Source organism: Chiloscyllium punctatum, chromosome 15 (assembly GCF_047496795.1).
Source record: "Chiloscyllium punctatum isolate Juve2018m chromosome 15, sChiPun1.3, whole genome shotgun sequence".
NCBI classification, from domain to species: domain Eukaryota; kingdom Metazoa; phylum Chordata; class Chondrichthyes; order Orectolobiformes; family Hemiscylliidae; genus Chiloscyllium; species Chiloscyllium punctatum.
Genome location: NC_092753.1, coordinates 81,376,952 through 81,401,906, shown reverse-complemented (window position 1 = coordinate 81,401,906; position 24,955 = coordinate 81,376,952). Strand labels below are relative to the sequence as shown.

Sequence of the window (24,955 nt, the reverse complement as noted above, 5' to 3'; positions counted from 1 at the left end):
TGATTTGAGAAGCTGACGTTGTTCTCCACAGCCTAGGCAGCTGTGTTGCTTACCTAAATCCAGTGTTCAGAACATCTGCTCAGGGCTGGACAGGAACTTAGTGTGGAAGGAAAGGAGAAAATCCAGTCATTATGACCCATGAAGGTGCTAGCAACATTCAACAAGCTCATGGCAGACCTAATTGCTCCACTTTCTCACCTATCCCTAATAACCTTTCACACTCTTGCTTATCAAGAACCTATCTACCTTGCTCTTAAAAATAATCAGAGATTCTGCTTCTACTGCTTTTTGAGAAAGATAATTCCAACCTCTCTGTAGCTTCCCATGTCCTCTGACTAATCTAATTTCCTATCTATCTTTATGCCATCAGCAAATTTAGCAACAATGCCTTAATTTCTTTCATTTATATAATTTATGTAAATTGCAAAAAGTTGAAGTTCCAACACTGATCTCGATGGCGTAACATTCACTACATCTGGCCAACCAAATCAAAATGCAGTTATATTTATTCTCTTTTATATCTTCTCTTTATGCCAATATGTTATGCCCACATGATCTGATTTGCTGCAATAAATTTTGATGGCCTTCTAGAAATCTTAAGTACATTCACCAGTTCCCCTGTATTCACAGCAAATATTGCATCCTCAACGATTTACAGTAAATTGGTTAAACATGGTCTCCCTTTCACAAACTTTTAATTCAGCCTGATTAATTAGAAAAGTTCAAAGTGCTCTGCTATACTATATTTAATAATGGGTTCTAACATCTCCATGATGGGTTGGCACATCAGAGAGCAATGACCTCAGTTCAGGAAACCGGGATATAGAAGCATTTTTGGTAGAAATTATATAGGCAAGGCATCACCTGTGGGAGTGGTGTATAGATCCCGTAAAATTAATCTTGTCATAAGACTGAGGATATGAGGGAGGAGAATGAAAGTTTATCAGCAAGGTGCCCCAGTAACTTCTACTGTAATTTCAATTGGAGCTTTCAATGTACACTATATTAGAAAAGTTAGGTAAGCAAAGTGACTGTGGATGATGAGTTCATGAAATGTATTTGGGATAATTTCTTAAAATAGCATTTCTTGGAGCCAGCAAGTTTGAAGGAAAGAAGAGTGGGTTCAAGATTATTATGCAGACATGAAAAAATAATACCAAAGTAAACTGACAAGTTAGGTTCAGGTAATTAATCAATAAAGATGCAGTGACAAATGTGTAAAATGATATTTCAGAATACACAAAGTTAATACATTCCGACAAAAGAACTTGCATGCCAAACTGGTGAAACAGTGTGCGATAGAGTTAAGTGAGCCTATAATCAATGGATCACATCTAAGCTCAGCAGTTATGCTATTTCCAGTTAAGCCATTTCCAGCGATGGACAATATACCCATGCTCAACAATGGGGGAGCCCAGGACATCACACAAAAGGTGGTTACATCAAGTTATTTGGAAAGCGAATAGAATACAGTATTAATATTTATTGCAAGGGGACTGGAGTACAAAAGTAAGGTTGTTATGCTTCTGTTGTATGTGACGGTGATGAGATCACATCTGGATTACTGTGTACTTTATTGGTTTCCTTATATAAGGAAAAATGCAAGTGCATTGGAAGCAAGTTTGGGTAGTTCATTTGATGAATAATGGTGGGTTGTCTTATGAGGATAGATGGGAAAGGACAAGACACTATTCCCTGGAGTTTGGGAGAGTAAGAAGTGACTTGATTGAAACACATAAGATCCTAAGGGGTCTTGATAGGGGGGATATCGAAATAATTTTTCATCTTGTGGAAGAATCTACATTTAGGGCTCATTGTTTAAAAGTGACAGGTTAGGAGGGTTGTGAGTCTGTGAAACCAATCCTGAAAGGGAATGGAAGCTGAGCCTTGAAAAAATTTTAAGGCAGTGATAGATTAGTTCTTGATAAGCCATGGGGCAAAAGGTTATTGGGATAGGCAGTAATGTAGAAGTGAAGGTCATAACAGTCATGACCTTATTTGAATGGTGGAGCAGATTCGAGGGGCCGCATAGTCTATTCCTGGTTTTGATTTATATGTTCGTATACCAGTTTTCTCTGCAAATAAAAATCAATTTTCTAGCCATGTATATTTACAGTACAAAGCTATTCTCACTGGCACATATTTAAGAACATTTCTAACAGCCTTATTTGAATTATCAATGCCTGACAAATGACACAGGTTGTGAATGAGATTTACCTTAATTGACAATTAAAGACTATCAATGGATATCAGATTACTCAGTTAAGCCAATTACAATTGAGAAACTATCTGGCTGTTTGAGAACCTTGATATTTCAGGCACTGTAAAGATGCAATACTTGATTTTATGTTCATTGTAGTAGAGCACATTCGTTTGCAGGTCTAGGTAAAATACACAAGTAATGTCCCTCCAAACTTGATGAAAGTCCAAAGGTGAGAGAAAAAGATGTGCAAGAAATGCTAAATAGCAGCCGAACACCATTGATTTCCTATTTAAAACTAAGTGATCACTCATATGCTATTTGGCCTAATTTTTGGATGGATTTACAGTGGTGACATATCCAGCACAATAGTATGAAAAAGTCATTATTCTCAATTGTTGACCACTGTCTTACAAGAATTGGTCTTTCTTTGCACCAGTGATTTAGAAAGTTATGAGCATGTAGCCTCAAATCGTAGTGGGGCCATAGGGGTGTCACAATAATCTGAAAAACCACAACCCAAATTAGTGGCCAGAATTTGGAAGTGTAACAATGGCCTTGGCCTCTGCTTGGTCTCTCCCAATTGGAAAATTCAAACTACAACCATGTGGTAGCCACGAAGGTTAATGTTCCCGTAATAGCTGGTAGTCCAACCAAAAGTAATAAATTTGTTAGGTTTATGATTACGTGGTAATTAATTTCTTTGATCTTTGTGGAAGATAGAATATAATGCTTGCTTGCATAACAACAGTTTCTGTAATTGAACTATCTCATCATATGGAGCTGTTTTGAATCTTTAAATGTGATAAGATTTTGTATCAGTTTCAAAATTTGGTATCGCATTGGACAACAATTTATATAGTGCCTTTGACAAGGAGATTATGAAACAATATGACGTATGCAACATTAGGAAATATTCGGTCAAAAGGTGAGGTAAACGAGGCCAGTAGGTGGAAAGGAGGAAATTATAAAGCTTAGGGCTTAGCTGACTGAGGGCATGGCTATGAATAGTAAAACAATTTGAGGATGCTCATAAGGCTAGAATTAGAGGAAGATTGTTACTTTAGAAAATTGTAAAGCTGTTTGGAACTTTTGAGACAGAGAGATGCAAGGTCGGGGAAGGTTTTCAGGAAATGGATCAGAATTTTAAAACCAGGACGTTGTTTGACTGGGGAGTAAGTGATGGGTAAATGTGACTTGTTGCAAGTTGTGATGGAAGAAGCAGGGATTTGGATGTTTTGGTAGGAAAATGTGGCAGACTAGCCAGGAGAACATTGGAAGTAGTTAAAACCAGAGATAATGAAGACATTTGTTGAGATGGAGATGAAGTTGGATAATGTTCCAGAGCTGCAAATAGGTAGGCTTAGTCATGCTACAAACATAGAAAGTCATATTGGGATCAAATATGATATGAAAATTCTGTCTTAGTTTCAGATTATTGCTAGGGAGAAGTATGGAACCAGTGCCAAGGAGCAGGATTTGGAGACTGGACTGAAAATCATAATTTCAATCTTTCAAATATTTAAGTGGAAAATTGCTCATCTAGCATTGTTTTAATTTATCAGCAATGGAGGAGCCAAGAAAGGTGGTAACAAGTTGGTGCTGCTGTTGTCAGTGATAATGTGAAAACTAATATTGTGTTTTTGGGTGATTTTACTGAGGGGTGACATGTGGATGAGAAATTCGAGCAGACCAAGGTTAGATCCTTGAGGCTCCAGTGATAACGGTGAGAGAAGAGAAAGGAAAGGAAAGTGATGTTGTGGATGCAATTAGTAGATAAGAATGGAACAAGAAGAGAGCATTCCCACCTTGTTAGACGATGGTGCATAGGTATTAAACCAGGATGGTATTGTCGACTGTGTTAAAGGCTACAGACATATCGGGAAGGATGAGGAGGGAGGTTTGTATTTGTTACGGTCTTGCAGCCTGTCATTTGTGACTGATATGCAGCTGCTTTGGTACTGTGGCAGGGAAAGCGAATTAAAGGAATCCAAAACATGGAGTTCTGGAAAGATGGGTATGGATTTGCAAAACGATATTGAATAACTTTGGATAGGAAAGGAAGATTTGAGATAGATCAATACTTTGCAACCATAGTGGGGACTTTTGTGAAGAGAAAGATCATGATGTCAAATTTAAAGGAGAAAAGGAGAACATCTGAAGAGAGAGAATGATTATAAACATTGGCTCCCTTGGAATCAAGAAGAGAAATCGGTTTAGTAGGAATAGGACCAAAGCAACAGTTGGTGGCTGTCATGGACAAGGTAAGCTTGAGATAGTTGAGAGGAGATAAGCACGAAACTGAAGTGAACAGGTCAGGAATAGGGCAACAGGTGGCTTTAGAGACTACTTGCTCCAGTGTAAATGGGACCCAAGGGATAATGTTTTCATGCAGAGGGTGTTGTGCATTTGGAATGAGCTGCCAGAGGAAGTCGTGGAGGTTGGTACAATTACAACATTTAAAAGGCATCCGGGTAGATATGTGAGTAGGAAGAGCTTTTAGAGGGATATGAGCCAGTTGCTGTCAAATGGAACTAGATTACTTTAGGATATCTGGTCAGCATGAATGAGTTGGACTGAGGGGTCTGTTTTCATGCTGCACATTTCTATGACTCTATGGCTGTTAGTGAAATGGTGGTGATGCAGCTGACATAGCTGATAGGGTAGTCTCAATTTTAGTGACAACAAATCTATTAACAGCTTACACATGTGATTGGAGGTGAGGGCGGATTGCATTATGGATGGTACATTACTTCCTCAACATACTGGACTTGCCAGATGTACTGGACGCTGATATTCAATATATATTTTATATTTTTGTCGGGATATATGATGGCGTAATCTTTTGTTATAACAGAAGATCTATTTTGCCAGCAATGAGAGTCCCTGTGTTTGATGGTACATGTTGAGTTTTTGAATGGGAGGGTTTTTGCCTTTTAAAGATTGCACATTTATTATTCTGTGATAATAATATAAAGGTGTTGGTGTAGTGGCAATGTCACTGGACCAGTAATTCATAGGCCCAGCAATACTGTAGGAACATGGGTTCAAACTCATCATGGCCGCCTGTGGAATTTAAATTCAATTGGTAATTCTGGAATATACACCTAGTCCCATGGAAATTGATTGAAATGAATTGAAAAACCCTCTGGTTAACTAATGTCCTTTAGGGAAGGAAATCTGCCATCATTACTTGGTCTGATCTACATATGACTCCAGACCTACAGCAATCTGTTTAACTCTTGACTGCCCCTCTGAAATGACCCAACAAACTTCTCAGTATAAGGGCAATTAGGGATGGACAACAAATGTTGACCTTGACGGTGATGCCCACATCCATCAAGGAAAAAAAATGCAGTAACTAATTAAGCAGTGAGTTTGGACGTTGTTTTGAAATTGAAGTGAGCATTTGCCAGGAAAATGTAATTGTGATTTTGTTAATTGCTAAATTTGCCAGATTTAACCATTATCCAAAAAGGTTTTTGCTTCAATTGAAGTTTTTGGATACAGCCCTGTTTTCAATGTGTTCCCAATGATCTATTGACTGTTTCAGTTGACCACATTTCCTATAATTCACAGGTTGATGCCCTCGTTGCCAAAAGAAGTAGGGTTAATTGCTGTTGCAGTTCGACAAACACAAGGCAAAGGTCAGTAATTTTCTGTTCTTCCTCCTAATCTTCAAAAAAGAATTTCTTTTTAAAGTAATGCACAAGGTGAGCATCAGTGTAGTTTGACCTAGATATTTCAGTATAGAGCAGAGGGGATAAAAGTGTTCAAAATTATGAAGGACTTTGACTTAATAATTAAGCAGAAAGTGATTATACTGTGAAAAATGTCAGTAACTGAAGGACACATTTTAAAGTAACTGGCAAATGGAATCATTGGGAACTGAGAATAATTTTTAATGACATAAGTTCTTTGCTCTGGAATGCACTGCTGGAAATAATGGCAAAGCAGATTCAGTAATTAGTTTCAAAAATGAGTTGAATATATACTTGAAAAAAGAATGCTTGAAAGGTACTAGAAGGAAAAGAGTGATAGAATGGAAATAATTGAGTAACTCTTTCAAAGTGTCAATTCAGGCAAAATGGGCTAAATGACTTTCTTCTGTGCTGCATGATTGTCATAGCTTTTAATTATTTGCAGCATATTTTTCAACATTTAAATTCTGTATCTGACACTTGCTGTCCCTAACATGTACATACATTATTATGGAAACTAAATCGGACATAACGATATACTGTAGTGTACTTTTGAACCTATTGTTGTACTGTTTCCTTATTCAGTTCATGTGCTTTTGTTTTCTGTAAGTTTCAGTAAGATCACCTCTCATTATTCAAAACTCTGGAGAATACAGGTAGAAAGTGAGGACTGCAGATGCTGAAGAACAGAGTCGAAGAGTGTGGTGCTGGAAAAGCACAGCTGGTCAGACAGCATCTGAGGAGCAGGAGAGTCTCCTGCTCCTTGGGTGCTGCCTGACTGGCTGTGCTTTTTCAGCACCACACTCTTCAACTCTGGAGAATACAGGCCATTTTGCCCAATCTCTCTTCACAGGCAATCTTGCCATCTTGGAACAAGGTGAACCATTATTGCACTCCCTCCATGACAATAATATCTTTGCTGAGATAAGGAGGCCAAAATTGCACACAGTATTCCAGGTGTAGTCTAACTAAGTCTCCTGTACTGAAATCTTCTTGCATAAAGGCTAACATTCCATTAGCCTTCCTAAGACCTTGCTGCACTTGCATGTTAGCCTTCAGTTACTTATCAATGAAGATACCCGAGTCCCTTCGCTTATCGTCATCATAGAATCCCTACAGTGTATACGTTTTCCAATATCTTGCCATTTAAGATCTACTCTGTGCACATTTCTCCTACCATAGTGGATAATTTTATGTTTTTCCACAATATATTCACCTGCCCAGTTCCTGCCCATTCACCAAGCCTGTCCAAATCCTTCTGAAACCCCTTCACATTTTACTCACATCTCATATTTCCTTTTAACTTTGTATCATTGGCATATTTGGAAATATTATATTTGGATCTCAATCCCAGATCATTGATCAATGTTGTGATCAGCTGGGTCCAAATACTGAAACTTGTGAAGCCCCCTGGTCACTGCCTGCTAACATGAGAATAAGCCATTTATTCCTATTGTCTGTTTTCTGTCTGTCAGTCAAGCTGCAGATTTTTTGTCTCTAATCATTAATCCATACCAGTGCATTACCTTCTATCTATGTGCTTTAATTTTTCTAACCAGCTTTGTGTGGGGGTAACTTATTCAAAGCTTTCTCATCCACTATGTTTATCAACTCTCCTTTGTCAATTTTATTAGTAGCATCTTCAAAAAAGTCTAAGTTTATCAAACATGATTTCCTAGTCATAAATCCATACAAATAATGCCAAATCAGATCATTATCATCCATTTCATTATTATTATTATTATTATTATTATTATTTTATTATCCCATCATTTGTAATAGATTTGACCATTTCCCTACTACTGCGTTGGGCTGTCAGCTCTGGTTCCCTTGTTTCTCTCTTGCTCCCTTTATTATCGACCAGGCCTGACCCCTCAAAATATTTTTAAACAGGTAGCCCAGACTGTAACTTTGCTATTGTTTTAGGTAAGTTATACGGGATATTCCTGAAGTGAATTAACTGGTCCGACTGCCAAGTTTTTAAACAGGCAGAATTTATTTACAAAATTACAGAATGAAACAAAAAGAACAGAAAATAGAATAATGTGATCAAGGATAGTCAGCATGGTTTTGTGAAGGGCAGGTCATGTCTCACAAATCTTATTGAATTCTTTGAGAAGGTGACCAAGGAAGTGGACGAGGGTAAAGCAGTAGATGTGGTGTATATGGATTTTAGCAAGGCGTTCGATAAGGTACCCCATGGCAGGCTAAGGCAAAAACTACGGAGGTATGGCATTGAGGGTGCATTAGAGGTTTGGATTAGGAATTGGCTGGCTGGAAGGAGACAGAGGGTAGTAGTTGATGGTATAGGTTCATCTTGGAGCGCAGTTACTAGCGGTGTTCCACAAGGATCTGTTTTGGGACCATTGCTGTTTGTCATTTTTATAAATGACCTGGAGGAGGGACTTGAAGGCTGAGTGAGCAAGTTTGCGGATGACACGAAAGTCGGTGGAGTTGTGGACAGCGAAGAAGGATGTGGCAGGTTACAGCGGGATATAGATAAGTTGCAGAGCTGGGCAGTAAGGCGGCAAATGGAATTCAATGTAGCTAAGTGTGAAGTCATTCACTTTGGTAGGAGTAACAAGAAGATGGATTACTGGGCTAATGGTAGACTACTTGGTAGTGTGGATGAGCAGAGGGATCTTGGTGTCCATGTACACAGATCTTTGAAAGTTGCCACCCAGGTAAATAGTGCTGTGAAGAAGGCATATGGTGTACTGGGCTTTATTGGTAGAGGAATTGAGTTCCGGAGTCCTGCGGTCATGCTGCAGTTGTATAAGACTCTGGTGTGGCCTCATCTGGAGTATTGTATGCAGTTTTGGTCGCCATATTATAGGAAGGATGTGGAGGCATTGGAACGAGTGCAGAGGAGGTTTACCAGGATGTTGCCTGGCATGGTAGGAAGATCGTATGAGGAAAGGCTGAGGCACTTGGGACTTTTCTCATTGGAGAAAAGAAGGTTTTGGGGAGATTTGATAGAGTGTACAAGATGATTAGGGATTTAGATAGGGTTGACAGTGAGAACCTTTTTCCGCGTATGGAGTCAGCTGTTACTAGGGGACACAGCTTTAAATTAAGGGGTGGTAGGTATAGGACAGATGTTAGGGGTAGATTCTTTACTCAGAGAGTCGTGAGTTCATGGAATGCCCTGCCAGTAGCAGTGATGGACTCTCCCTCTTTATGGTCATTTAAGCGGGCATTGGACAAGCATATGGAGGTTATTGGGCTAGTGTAGGTTAGGTAGGCTTCGGTCGGTGCAACATCGAGGGCCGAAGGGCCTGTACTGCGCTGTATTTTTCTATGTTCTATGTTTTCTATGTTCTAATACTGGTTAACGTATCCTATCCAAAACCCCGACAGACTATCCCAACTTAATGATGCTGTTCTGAAAATATTTGCAACAGTCCCAATTAAGCATATCCTTTAGCACAAAGAGTAAAAATGAAACAAACCAGGGCTTACAGGCTTGACGTTAGAGAGTGTACCCGGCTGGACTTGCCCCAGCAGCCTTTCTTCACACACACTGCTGCTGAACTGAATCACAAACTCTATTCTAAACGAAGGCTCGCTACACAGCCAGCTGGCCGATCCCCTTTGATTATACTGTTCTTTTTTAAGACGTGAAAACCCTAGGCCAGAAGCATTATCTGTTAGGGGTAAACAAAAGGGGCCCCAATAAACTTTCCAAACCCAGACTAATTGGAGCCTGACCAATATCCCCCCTCTCTTGAAAAAAATCAAGGGCATGGTAACCTTGCAAAAATACCAACATTGTGACACCTTGTTAAATTGTTGGATGATATTTGCTACCTTCAAATTCACAGAAATCATCCCTAAATCTGCAAAATTTTGGAAGTTGGTTCAACAGTACATCAACTATCTCTATGGTGGCCATCTTCAATATTCTGTGAAAAGGGAGAAAAAAGTTCCAGAGACTTAAATACAAAATTAATATGGAACTTGTACTTTAAAGATTAGAAACCCTGATCAAAATTACATAATAATCAGATGCTTTTTCCTGCACTCATGATGTCATTCACTGTTGGTCTCAGTGAATATAGATCTTTGGTTCCCATCTTATTTCCTTTCCCACTCGCCTCTTGCTCTGGAAACTTTAGTTCTTGAAGTAAGCCTTACTTAAAGTACCCCTCTCCCTCTCTGCCTCAAGTAACTACTTTGACCCAAATTCCCAGTTTCTCACTCTGTCTTATACCCAATCTAGTGAAATGTCCCTCATTCTGACTATGCAATTTATCATCTTTCAGTCCCATTAATTTCTCCAATAAAATTTTCTCACTAATGCTAATTTCCTTCAACGCCTCATTTTATCCAGCCACTGGGATCTCAAGTTCTGGGAGATATTTTTGTATCTTACACTGTGAAAACAAAGAAAATCTCCAGGGTAAAGCCAGCAAAAGACCAATCAAATAACTTAACTTCATTAGTGGTGTTTGAGGGTTAAAAGTTGTTCAAATACATTGAACCCCTGTTCTTTTAAAGGGTTCCACAGAATTTGATGTTTAACGGAAAGACCAATCAGACCTTCTATTCAACATCGCGAGTGCTGCATTGACCATAGCACTGCCTTAATACTGCTGTGAAATCTTTGGCATAGAGCTTGAACCCACAACCTTTCCATTCGGAGACAAGACTGTCCACGATAAGGCCAAGGCTATCATACAGGATGCTTATAAGTAGAAAAGAGCAAAGCTTAGTCCTGCCATTTTAGAATGGATTGACACCCTGGTGTGAAAGGACAGTCTGTATTGTGTTATATTATTATTATTATTATTATTATTGTGATTTATGCATGGCTTATCTTTTATACTAATTTTGATTTATTCATTTTTCTTCGGATTCGGTTCTGATTTCAGGTCGTGGAGGAAATATATGGCTCAGTCCAATAGGCTGTGCTATGTTTACTCTACATGTTAGGATTCCAACCCAATCTAAGCTTGGACAGAACATTTCTTTTATACAGCACCTGATGGCTCTGGCTGCAGTGGAATCTGTGATATCTATGCCAGGATATGAGGTCTGTCGATGATACTTTCTCATAATATAGAGATTTCATGTTTAGCTAGTTCACTCCGTGATCTATTATGCTATTCTACTTGAGTTAAGACCAAGTGCAATGTTGAGGTTAAGTAGGTTAGAGGGAAAGGAATAATAGAGTTTGAGAGAAAGAGGAATAGAAAGCACAGTGATGGATGCTGGAAGGAGGACGGAAGATAATGGGGCACGATAGAGGGAGAGGAGAGAAAGTTGAAGGGGGTGGATGTGAAGGGTGAGAGTTAGGAAAGGGAAACATGAGAAGACAAAGGCCGCGAATAGAGGAAGACAGAACATTTGGGAATAGTGGATGTTGAGGCAGGGAAAATGATTTAGTGAAAGGAGGAGGGGAGGATTTGGGGAAGATGGAAAGAAGAATGTGGGAATTTTAAAGTGCAGCATGAGAGAAGCTGGCGAATAAGGAGAAGTGCAGTACATGAGGAGCAAGAGGTACAAAAAATGAGAAGAGGTTGGAAGAGAGAGAGAGGATAAGTTGGAATGAGTACAGTGTGAGATAAGCAACAGAGAGAATGTGTGGGGAAAACAGGACTGGTGAGCAAGAGAGTAGTATTCCAGTCTCTGAATACAGGGTTGATATCTCGCAATGTATTTCAGGTGGGAGTGTTTTTGCAATTACCTCTTATATTTAACCTCTCCTATTGGTAGGTGGTTTTAAGTTAGGCTAATGACCTTTTCAAATAGCAAAGACTTAACTTAATAAAGTGACACAGATCTGTTGACTGTGCAAATTGGCATGAATGAGAGAAGATTGTTTGTGTAAGAACCTGCTCTTTTAAGTTGGGTTTCACTTCTGCTTCCATTGGCACAGTGGAATGGCCATTAATACTTCAAGCTCGTCACACTGGCCTTTTCAGAATTGGAGCAAAAATATTGTGGACACTATAGATTCAATTCTTGCCAGCTCAATGGAGTTAATATTTGTTGAAGAGTTTCTGAGATTGATTGGAGAGCATTTGTTACAGGTGAAGGTGTTACTGGCCTTGCTAAAGCGTGTATCAGCATGTCACACCCTGGTAAGGGTAAATCTCACTTTGCATAATAGATTAGTAAATTTACATTCTTAAGCAATCTAAAGATGCAATGCCATGTCATGACTACTCATTGATTTTAGTACTTAGAATCATAGCATCATAGAGATGTACAGCACAGAAACAGACCTTTTCGGTCCAACTCATCCATGCCAACCAGATATCCCAAACTAATCTAGTCCCACTTGCCAGCACCCGGCTCATATCCTTCCAAACTCTCTTCCTATTCATATACCCATCCAGATACCTTTTGAATGTTGCAGTTTGAGCAGCCTCCACCACTTCCTCTGGCAGCTCACTCCATACATGCACCCCCCTCTGCGTGAAAAAGTTACCCCTTAGGTCTCTTATACATCTTTCCCCTCTCACCCTAAATCTATGCCCTCTAGTTCTGCACTTCCCCACCCCAGGGAAAAGATTTTGTCTATTTATTCTATCCATGCACTTCATGATTTTATAAACCTCTGTTGAAGAGCTATCATTTTTAAAAAAGTGTGATTTGTGAAAATCTTCAGGCTGCATACTGTGGTATATGTGTTTTGACTACCTTTTTGATCCCCACGTTTTGATCACCAGTAGGTGGTTTTTCTCATGTTTAATTCTCTTCTGTTCTGAGAGAATGATGGAAGTGTGACTCTCTTCTCTATTGATTTTAATATGGGTGTAAATTGATTTGTTTCCTCAGTGCAATGGTTAGCTTGTTGCTATATTTAGAAATGTAGGAGAGCCGGCTATCTGCTTTAACTTCAGTCTGAACTGCCAGATTATTTTGATATATGGACTTCAGTAAGGCGTTCAACAAGGTTCCTCATGAGAGACTGGCTAACAAGGTTAGATCTCATGGAATACAGGGAAAGCTAGCCATTTGGATACAGAACTGGCCTGAAGATAGAAGACAGAGGGTGGTGGTGGAGGGTTGCTTTTCAGACTGGAGGCCTGTGACCAGTGGTGTGCCATAAGAATTGGTGCTGGGTCCGCAACTTTTTGTCATTTATATAAATGATTTGGATGTGAACATAGGAGGTATAGTTAGTAAGTTTGCAGATGATACCAAAATTGGAGGTGTAGTGGACAGCAGAGAAGGTTACCTCAGAGTACAATGAGAACTTGATCAGATGGGTTAGTGGACTGAGGAGTGGTAATTGGAGTTTTATTTAGATAAATGTGTGGTGCTGCATTATGGAAAAGCAAATCAGAGCAGGACTTATATACTTAATGGTAAGGTCCTCGGGAGTGTTACTGAACAAAGAGACCTTGGAATGCAGGTTCATAGTTCCTTGAAAGTGGAGTTGCAGGTAGGTAGGGTAGTGAAGAAGGCATTTGATATGCTTTCCAATATTGGTCAGAACATTGAATATATGAGTTGAAAGGTCATGTTGTGGCTGTACAGGACATTGGTTAGGCCACTGTTAGAATATTGCATGCAGTTCTAATCTCCTCCTTCCTATCGGAAAGATATTGTGAAACATGAAAGGGTTCAGAAAAGATTTACAAGGATGTTGCCAGGGTTGGAGCATTTGAGCTACAGGGAGAGGTTGAATAGAGTGGGGCTATTTTCCCTGGAACGTCGGGTGCTGAGGAGTGACCTTAGAGATTTATAAAATCATGAGTGGGGGTGGGGGGGGGAGTCCAGTACTAGCGGGCATAGGTTCAGGGTGAGAGGGGAAAGATTAAAAAAAGGGACCTAAGGGCCAACATTTTCATGCAGAGGTTGGTGCGTATCTGGAATAAGCTGCCAGAGGAAGTGGTGGCGGCTGGTACAATTATAGTATTTAAAAGGCATCAGGATGGGTATATGAATAGGAAGGGTTTGGAGGGATATGTGCCAACTCCTGGCAAGTGGGACCAGATTAAGTTACGATATCTGATCAGCATAGACAAGTTGGACTGAAGGGTGTGTTTCCATGCTGTTCATTTCTATGACTGTATGACTCTATGACTTTTAAGCCCATCATGACTGCACTGGTCCATTAAATGAACATCACTATCTAGAGCCAATCTATTGGCTTTTCCCCATATCCTTGCACATTATTTTCATCCATATAATCATCAAGTGCCCCCTTAAATGCTTCAATTGAACCTGCCTCAACCACTTTTGCTGACAGTACCTTCCATACCTGAACATCTCATTTCATCCTTGCTTCTTTTGTACATTACTTCTTAATCGATGCCTTTTTGATTTTTTCATTTATAAGCAGCAACAGTTTTCCTTATCCATTCTATCCAGCCAACTCATGGTTTTGAAAATGTCTACCATATCTCCTTTCCTTTCTAAGGAGAACAGCCTCAACTTCTTCAATCTGTCCTCATAACTGAACTTGCTTAACCCTAGAATCATTATTGTAAACTGCTTCTACATTTTCCTCAATGTGTTCACATCCTTCCTGTAAAAAGCACTCAGAACTGTACACAATACTCCATTAAAGGTCTAACAGGTGTCTTATATAAGTCCAATATCCTTCCACTTTATGCCCCCATTAATAAAGTGAGGTTACTGTATGCTTTACTTACTGCTGTCTGCCTGTTCTGGAGGTTTCAATGACCTGTGCACATGTACACCCAACGTCCTCTGCCCCTGCACACAAACATAACCAAAAATCTACTTGTGCTCAGTTGAGTTAATTTATACTCTGGAGTATTGGTGACATGCCTGTGTGTCAGCTGCAATACAATTACAATATTGCTTCAAAGGAAACATCACAGAATTCCAGCAGTATGGAAGCAGGCCATTTAGCTTATCGAGTCCACACTTGCCCTCAAAGAGCATCCTACCCAGACCCATCCCCTGCCATATCCCTGTAACACTGCATTTTCCCATGGCCTGCCGACCTAACCTGCACATCCTTGGATTATGGAAAGAAATCAGAGCTCCCAGGAAATCCACGCAGACATGGGGAGAATGTGCAAACTCCACAGACAGTTGCCTGAGTCTGGAATCAAAGCCAAGTCCCAGTTGCTGTGAGGCAGCAATGCTAACTGCAGAGTCATTGCATTGCAGATCCTTGCATGTATTATTGCCACTCCAACAGACTCTTGTAGGCACTGGTTTTATGTATGAATTGATGTTTGACTCAATTATGTAAATGATAAATTGCTAGATTGCATTGCATCAGCACTACTAGTTTGCACTTCTGTTTAACAATTTGCTTGGCATTGAACCATGATAGAGACCCAAGGCAATCTACTCAAACAGTGGTTTGGAAAGGCACTTTCTTCAATAATTAATTCATTTACGTTATAGTAATGCAACTTAATTCCATCAAACCAGCCAAGATTTAAAATCTATGGAAGTACTATTTTTTAAGACAAGGTCATGCATTCTTTAACAAAGATTTTGAAATACTCGAGTTCAGTATTCACCTGAGACTATTGTTGGAATTTGATAGCATGTCATTTACAGATGATGTAGGTGACCTTTATTTTATTCTGTGTTTTGGCATACATAAACAATTTGTGATTTATATTGGAATGGTAATGCACCAACATTTGTTCTTAGTGATAATTCTTGCATTTAGTGCAGCATAGAACTTTGAGCTTGTTTTATCCCAGTTCTAAAATATATTTTCTGTAGTCAATGAAAAAAGAACCTTAGCAAACAAAAATGACAACTAACAAGAAAAAACATGGAATTCAAAGTTGAAGCAAACATTTTGTAATTTAGATATTAATAACATTTTATCTGCAGATGCAAATTACTAATTCAGGTTACAGCAAATCAATTGCATGCAGGACAATAAATTGGACAATAAACTGCCATTAAGTTGCTAAAGTTGATCAGATCTCCATTTTTTTTTGTCCTCTATGGAAGGAGTTGCAGCTGTTTTCTGGATGAATTCTGGGATGGAGATGGGCAAAGGAAGGAAGCTTATTACTTAGGTAGAATGGTTACATTGAGCATATTCTGGAATCCTGGAACATTTGACACTGCTCAACATTCTTTAATCTACAATGAGAAGCCTAACTTTTAAAAAATATTGTTTTCCTCTTTATTGTACATGTGTGATACACATACATTCACACACACCTATGAAGTACTTAGGAAAAACTGTGACTGTACTGAAACAACAAAAAAATCAATAAAATGAAGTAGCCATTTAATTTTTATTGAATCCTGGATTTGGTACTCAGTTGAACCCAGTGGTTGAATGTTTCATGAGTGTCTTTAAAATTAATTTATTGATGTGATGTAATAGAAGTGGCTAATTAGGAATTTCTTGAATTTCTTATACATTTTCATTTTGGACAATGCATTTATTTTCTTGTGCTAATGAAAGTATAATGAATGTCATGTAATTCTTTTTTGTTTAGGATATCGATCTGAGGCTTAAATGGCCGAATGATATATACTATAGTAATCTCATGAAGCTAGGTGGAGTCCTGGTTAACTCTACTTTGATGGGAGCAACTTTTCATGTACTTGTTGGTATGTACTAAAAGTAATTTATTTGGTGTTTCAGAGATTTATTTCCAATTAAGTTAAATGATTGGATGCTTCCAAGTAAAACATATTACTTTTAAGCTTTTATGATAAAAATACTAAGTATTTTATTTTCATGGTGATTCAAATATTTCTGGTCCTTAATGAAATTGTATTACTAACCTAATAATTGAAATGTCATGTGTTACATCAGTGCAAACTTTATGCACAGGAATCTTTGCCTATTTATTAGAATTGTTCCCCTCCTATCCTTGTTAATCATCAGACATCAGATCTTCATTATTCTGAGTTCTAATTGTGCATGTATGACAATTAAAAAGAAAATATAATGGTGTATTGATTGTGATATGATTCACCTTTTCCCAGCAAATCATATATAGTCAGCTATTGTTGTAAGTTTGATGTTTACTCCCATCAAGAAGGTCTCATGAATTCTGTGTTGTGCATGTACACCTATTAGTTGTGACTAATGGTTTTGAATTAATGGAGTATTTTCTGTAATGTTTTTTGTATTCACTGTTGGTTTTAATCAAAAATCTGACAAACTACAGATTCTGGAAATCTGAAACCAAAACACAAATTGCTGGAGAAACTCAGCAGGTCTGGCAACATCTGTGGAGAGAAAGCTGAGTTAATATTTGACCCCTTCTTAAAAGGCTCATTGAACCCAAAACATTAACTCTGCTTTCCCTCCACAAATGCTGTCAGACCTGCTGAGTTTCTCCAGCAATTTCTGTTTTTGTGTCTGTTATTGTCACTTTACTTTTCATAAAACAAACAAAAATTACACTGCAGAATTGTAATAACAGATGTCATGTGTTTTGAACCTGTTTTGTGTAAAGGAATGTTACTTTGTGATCAGGCTCAGTGGCTTCCTGTCATAGATACATTTGAATCACAGAATCCTGACTGAATGGAAAGAGGCCATTTGGCCATCAAATCTGTACCAACCCTCTGAAGAGTGTCACAGGCAGACCCAGCCCTTACCCCGTCCCTGTAATCTCACATTTACCATGGCTAATCCACCTATGCTGCACATCCCTGGACATTCCGAGGCAATTTAGCATGACCAATCTATCTAACCTGCAAAGATTGGAAACTAAGGAAACTGGAGCACTCGGCAGAAACCCACACAGACACCGGGAGAAAGTGCAATCTACGTAAAGGCAGTCACTTAAGGCTGAATTGAATCCAGGACCCTGGCATTGTGCGGCAGCAGTGCTAAGCACTGAGCCACTCTGCCATCCATTCCCTAAACTGAAGCATTATGTGCTGTAACATTCAGTTGGGGAATTCTGGGAAACAAATCCTTATTCTGGGTTATGTTTAAGTGTATGTTACATAGTAGAAAATGCTTCATTTCCTTAGTTCCTGAAACTTGTGAGCCATTTCCATAAACGTTCTCCCCCCAACAACCAATTCATCACATACATGCACACACACCTCCACATGCACCCTCTAATTTGGAGGATTCTACATATGCTATTTTTCCATCACCTCTGAATCACATTATTCTGATCAAGGCTATTGCAGAAAAGGGGTAGGGTCTTGCTGATAATATCTTATTAATTAAGTGACAGACTATATTTTGTTTTTCTTTAAATCATTTGATTTAAAGAAATTTTTCTGAATTTACTACCTTTGAAAAGAGGTCATACTAGTCAAATAAATCTCCTTTTACCTAATAGTTGGATCGCTTACACAAACCAGAAGATATAGGAGCAGAAGTAGGCCATTCAGCCTATTGTGTTCTGCCATTCAAGATCAAGATCAACTAATTTGTTAATCCTGAACTCCACTTTCCTGCCTTTTCACTGTAATCCTTGATTCCTGACTGATTAAAAATGTCAGTCTTAGCCTTGAACATACTTAACAATTTGGTCTCAACAGCACCTGTTTGGTAAAGAATTCCACAGATGTGTCATCCTTTTGAGAGAAGAAATTCCACCTCCCCTATCTTAAATGTGCAATCCCTTAGTCTGATATTATGTCCTCTTGTCCCAGACTCCCCCACAAGGGGAAATAAACATTTCTTTATATGCCCTGTCAAGTCCCTTAAGAATCATGTTTGTTTCAATAAGATTGCCTATCATTCTTCTATATTCCAATGTATATCGGCTCAACCTAGTTTACCTTCCTCATAAAATCATCCCTTCATACCAGGGGTCAGCCTAATGTCTGGGCTGCTTTCAACACCAGTATATCTCCTTTAGATAAGGGCCCCAAAAAGAACAGATTTAGTAAAACATCCCTATCTTTATACTTCATTCACTTTGAAATAAAGGTCAACATTCCAATTGCTTTCCCTGTTACACACAGAATTTGAATACTAGCGTTTAATGAATCGTGGATGAGGACTCCCAAATTCCGAGTTTTTGTCCTCTGTTTAAATAGTATTCAGCTCCTCTATTCTTCCTCTATTCACCAAAGTGCCTAACCTTACATTTCTCCATATTATGTTCTTGCCCATTTGCTTAACATGTCTGTATCCTCTGTAGACTTTTTGTGTCCTTACCACTTTTTTTACATCTGTTTTTGTGTCTTCTGCAAACTTGACAGTTACACATTGATTTTCCTCATCCAAGTCATTAATATATATTGCAAAAGATTTTGGCCTCAGCACTGATCCCAGTGGCAGTAGCCACAGATTGCCATCTTAGAAGTTGCCCTCCATTCCAAATCTCTGCCTCTTGTTAGTTGATCAATTTTGATCCATGCTGAATATACTACCTCCAACACCATGGCTCTTAACTTATGGCCTAATGCATGGTTCTATATCAAATGCTTGCTGAAAATCCAAGTATTTTACATCCACTGCTTCTCTTTTATCTATTCTGCGTGTTACATCCTCAAAGAATTTAAGTAAATTTGTCCGGCATATTTTCCCCTTCATGAAGCCATGCTGACTCTGCTTGATCATAGTATGTATTTCTAATTCTCTGCTTTTACATCCGTTCCAAAAAACAAACATTTCCCTGATACCTGACATTAAACTAATTGATCTATAGTTTCTTGGATTTTGCCTCCATCCCTTTTTAAAAGACAGGATTACATTGGCATTTTTCCATTCTTCTTGGACTTTTCTAGAATCTGCTGTTTCTTGGAAGTTGACAACCAGGGCAACCACTGTTTATGTAGCTACTTCCTTTAATAAACCAGAATGTCTAAAGCTGAAGGCGAGGATCTTAAAAATAATGGCCAGTTGAAATGGAGTTTTAGATCCATTAATTCCACCACTCAAATTGAAGCAATTCAAAATCTTGTACCGAGCAGGTTGTTTTCTTCAAAGGTCTAATTACTTTTCTACTCCACCACTTCCCCAGAGTACTTGGCCCTCATAATGCTTTGTGAACTCATTGATTGCAAAATATTTCTTGTCTAAAATTTTCTACTGTGAAATTTATCTCCTTTTACTGATGTGCTATTTTTCATTTTTTCTATGCAGTGAGATAAATTCCATAAAAGTGCATAGAGTCATAGAGTCTTGGAGGTATCCCGCAGAGAAGCAGACCCTTCAGTCCAATTTGTTCACGCCGACTAGATATTCTAAATTAATCTAGTCCCATTTACCAGCATTTGGTCCATATCCTTCCAAATCCTTCCTATTCATATTTCCATCCAGATGCCTTTTAAATGTTGCAATTGTACTAGCCTCCATCATTTGTTCTGGCAACTCATTCCATACACGTACCACCCTTTGTGTAAAATCGCTGCCCCTTAGATCCCTTTTAAATCTTTCCCTTCTCACCTTAAACCTATTCTCTCTAGTTTTGGACTCCCTAACCCCATGAAAAAGACTTTGTTTACTTACCTTATCCATCCCCATCGTAATTTTGTAAACCTCTATAAGGTCACCCCTCAGACTTTGATGCTCCGGTATAGTTCAGGTATACCTTAGAACTCTGTGGGAAGCTAGGGAAGTGATTGCTGGGCCCCTTGCTGAGATATTTGTATCATCAATAGTCACAGGTGAGGAGCCAGAAGACTGGAGGTTGGCTAACATTTGTGCCACCATTTAAGAAAGGTGATAAGGAAAAGCCAGGGAACTATAGACTGATTAGCCTGACTTTGGTTGTGGGCAAGTTGTTGGAGGGAATCCTGAGGGGCAGGATTTAAATGTATTTAGAAAGGCAAGGACTGATTAAGAATAGTCAGCATGGCCTTGTATGTGGGAAATCATGTCTCATGAACTTGATTGAGTTTTTTGAAGAATTAACAAAGAGGATTGATGAGGACAGAGCAGTGGACATGATCTATATGGACTTCAGTAGGCATTGGACAAGTTCCCCATGGGAGACTGGTTAGCAAGGTTAGATCTCATGGAATACAGAGAGAACTAGCCATTTGGATGCAGAACTGGCTCAAAGATAGAAGATAGAAGGTGGTGGTGGAGGGTTGCTTTTCAGACTGGAGGCCTGTGACCAGTGGAGTGCCATAAGGATCAGTGCTGGATCTGCTACTTTTCATCACTTATATAAATGATTTGGATGTGAACATAGGAGATGTAGTTAGTAAGTTTGCAGATGACACTAAAATTGGAGGTGCAGTGGACAGTGAAGAAGGTTACCTCAGATTATAACAGGATCTTGATCAGATGGGCCAATGAGCTGAGATGTGGCAGATGGAGTTTAATTTAGGTAAATGTGAGGTGCTGCATTTTGGAAAAGCAAATCTTAGCCAGACTTATACACTTAATGGTAAGGTTCTAGGGAGTGTTGCTGAACAAAGAGACCTTGGAGTGCAGGTTCACAGTTCCTTGAAAGGAGAGTCACAGGTAGATATGATATTGAAGAAGGTGTTTGGTGTTGTTTCCTTTATTAGTCAGAGTATTGAATATATGAGTTGGGAGGTCATGTTGTGGCTGTACAGGATGTTGGTTAGGTCAGTTTTGGAATATTGCATGCAGTTCTGGTCTCCTTCCTGTCAGAAGAATGCTGTGAAACTTGAAAGGGTTCAGAAAAGATTTACAAGGGGTTGGAGGATTTGAGCTATAGGGAGAGGCTGAATAGGCTGGGGCTATTTTCCCTGGAGCATCAGAGGCTGAGGGGTGACCTATAGAAGAGTTTTATAAAATCGTGAGGGGCATGGATAGGATAAATAGAGAAGGTTTTTTCCTGGGGTGGAGGAGTCCCGAGCGAGAGGGCATAGGTTTAGGGTGAGAAGGGAAAGAAATGAAAGAAACCTAAGAGGCAAATTTTTAATGCAGAGGGTGATACGTGTGTGAAATGAGCTGCCAGAGGAAATAGTGGCAGCTGGTACAATTGCAACATTTAGAAGGTATCTGGATGGGTATATGAATAGGAAGGGGTTAGAGGGATATGGGCCAACTGCTGGCAAATGGAACTAGATGAGGTTAGGATATCTGGTCAGCATGGATGCGTTGGACTGAAGGGTCTGTTTCTGTACTGTACATCTCTATGTCTCTGTGACTCTAAGTAACTTGACTGTACATGATCAAATTTGATAAGTGTGCCTTCAAAATAAAAAGCACAGCTTTGACATGGAACAGGTTTTTTCATTAGATCTCAGCCATGATGGTCTCAAAAGAATGACTGCCACTATAACAGCCCGTTTTTTTGATTATGCAAGCTTCTTGTTCACAGAGCTGCTGAATAGCATCTCGATCAGAGATCCATGTGAAACCTTTTGCTCCTTTCACATCTGTGGAAGATTCATAGCCCTCTCTATGGAAAAGAAATAAGAGCTGAAGACCTTAAATAAATCACTCAACTGCTGTGCTCATTAAAAAAAAGGAATAATGTAATTTCCAGTACTTACAATTGAAAAGGATCATCTGAGGAGAACACACATACTTCAGTGTCTAATAAGATGTATATCACTGGTGCTGCTAGTCAGCTTCAATCCAATTGCCAATTTTCTTTAAGAAAAATGGAAATAACAGAAATACTGAAGCAGTTTTGCCACAGAATGATACATTTTTTAAGTGTAAATCTGGATGACTAAATTTATGCAATAGACACAGGTTTTGAATGTATAAATTGTTTTTTAACCATAAATGCCTGAAATCACTACTGACACATAGTTTGTTGTTGGGCTTAGTTTTATTTAATGAAAGGCTTTTGTTCTCTCAGAATTTGCAATAGAAACAAGAAAACCAATGACATAAATAGAATGAGCATTTTCTTCAAACCTTTCAATTGTTACTGGATGATCTGTGCATTTTACAAACTGATAACAAAAGCAAAATATGGATGTTGGATGTTCAAAATAAAAACATAATTCTTGAGATTATCAATAAATCTGGCAGCTGTGGCAGGTGGAACAGTTTTAACATTTCAGGTTAGTGACCATTCATCAGTATTCAATGGCCTGAAATATTAACTCCATTTCCCTCTCCGTAAAAGCTGCCAGATTTGCTGAATATTTCCAGTATATTGTGGTTTTGTTACCTAAGCTGACACTAACTAGTTAGAGTTGTTATAAATAAAGTATCAGTCATACAGTTTAACTTGGTACAGATTATTGATATTTCACTTGTAATATACAAGTCTATTCTATTTAACTAATTGTTTGATTGAATTAGCACTGTCATGTGCATCTTAAGCTAATCAACCCGCCAAAATTGCTCTTATGATGTTTATCCTGTTAAGGATCAAGTACATTGTGTATGTTTGTAACTTGCATTTATACAACGTAAAACAGATTGTAGTCCTTTTCTTCAAAAGGCTGTGGATTCAATGTAAGTAACAGCAACCCAACTATTTGCATCAATGATATCATCCAGCAACATAACAAAGAGAATGGAACAGATTTGCAGACACTTCGTATAGACCTGCTGATAGCTAGGACGGTCACTATCTTTGAAAATCTGATCAGCATTTTCCAGGACAAAGGACCAAATGGAGTTTTACCACTCTACTATAAACGATGGTTACACAGGTATGTAAACATAAATTATGGTAGAAAATGTATATACTCTTGCTCTGTAGAATAGATCCAGTTACGCTATATTGTACTTGCAATTGGGAAAAGTTAGAGGTGCTTGAAATAACTTCACAGAGGCTGGTATCCCATCATCTAGTCACCCTTTATTTATACATGGACAGTCCTTGACACTGATGCAGCTGCCTCAGAGCCAGTTGTCAGAATGAACAGCACTGTCTGACACTCATGTTCTTTTCTTTCAGCCAGGGCTCCCTGATTGGATCAGATTAATAGTTCCAATTAGGGGGTTCTATGAGGTTCACCTGGCAGATCCCCACCCCTCCCCTGCCCCTGAGTCGGACAACATAGGTTGTTTTTTTTGGTAGCTCCTTATAGGGCATTTTAGCACTGTGTCAGGTTCTTCCAACTCTGCCTCTGATGTGGGCAGTATGTAAGGACAGTAGCTCACCTCTTGCGCCCAGACAGTTGCAGAAGAAATTCATTCTCTTTTTCAAACGGCAAAGGCATCAAGGCAGCGACATCTGCGTGCATCTCAGATTCCGAGGTACTTGATAGAGAGGGAGAACCACAGGTTCCGGAACAGTCAAGCTAGGCATATTTTGCTCCTACATCATTTGCGAGATTTCATATAGTCCACGTGTTATTGAAGATCGTTACATCCACCCAAACTTCATATATCACTAAACCTGACCTCGCGTCAGCATGCCTTTTACCCATGCAGTGGGCAATTCTCATAGTTCCTACACCAAACTTAGTCCCTTGAATTAAACTGTCTCTCTCGCTGAGCAGAGTCTTGTGTCCAGTATGGCATGCCTGCTACCATTTCACATCTCCCTGACACAGATCCAGAAAGATCAGATTTAACCTGGTGCAGAGTTTACTCCCCATTTGCAATTCTGCTGGTGCTATCTCTGTAGTTGCATGAGGGGTCATCCGATAATCAAATAGGAACTGGGACACTTTGGTATCGAGTGAAGCTGTAGGCTGTTTCTTTAAGTCTATCTTCAAAGTTTGGACTGGTCTTTCTGCCAGACCACTGGATAATGGATGGTGTGGAGTTGTCCTTCTGTGTGAAATACCATTCAACTTTAGGAAATATACTAATTCCCTGCTGGTGATAATGGCCCATTATCTGTGTCCAACACTTCCGGGAGTCCGTGTATTGCAAAACACTTGTGCAGTTTTTCTATCATCATAAACAAATAAACTCTATTCCTGTCCAGCCATTTTAAGCAGATGTCCATAATGACTAAGAACATTGAGCTCATGAAAGGACCAGCGCAGTTGACGTGTAACTGAGTCAAGGGTTTAACCAGCCATTCTCATGAATGTGATGAGCTGATGGCAATAATTTCTGTCCATGTTGGCCCTCTGGGCACTGCCCCACCAACGTAACTATGTCTGCTTCCTGTCCTAGCCACCAGATATATTTGTTCACCAACACCTTCACTTTGGAAACCCCAGGATGACCTCGTGGAGTTCAGACAGTTCCTGGTAGCAACCTTTGCTCAGGACAATCACTCTTGCTCCCCATAACAATGTGCCCTCTTTTACTGTGATCTGGTCTTTCTGGATCCAAAAAGATTTCAGTTCTGGTTTTGACAGCCTT

At 39.2% G+C, this 24,955-nt stretch overlaps 1 protein-coding gene across 3 annotated transcripts in view; it reads left to right on the top strand.

Moving 5' to 3' along the window:
* Positions 1 to 24,955, top strand: part of hlcs (holocarboxylase synthetase (biotin-(proprionyl-CoA-carboxylase (ATP-hydrolysing)) ligase)) — a 163,685-nt gene that overhangs the window by 119,076 nt on the left and 19,654 nt on the right. For all 3 annotated transcript variants that reach the window (XM_072585634.1, XM_072585635.1, XM_072585636.1), the window contains 4 exons: positions 5,780 to 5,847; positions 10,776 to 10,936; positions 16,311 to 16,425; positions 23,127 to 23,340. In XM_072585634.1, coding sequence (XP_072441735.1) covers positions 5,780 to 5,847; positions 10,776 to 10,936; positions 16,311 to 16,425; positions 23,127 to 23,340 — 558 coding nt within the window. The remainder of the gene's footprint in view (positions 1 to 5,779; positions 5,848 to 10,775; positions 10,937 to 16,310; positions 16,426 to 23,126; positions 23,341 to 24,955) is intronic.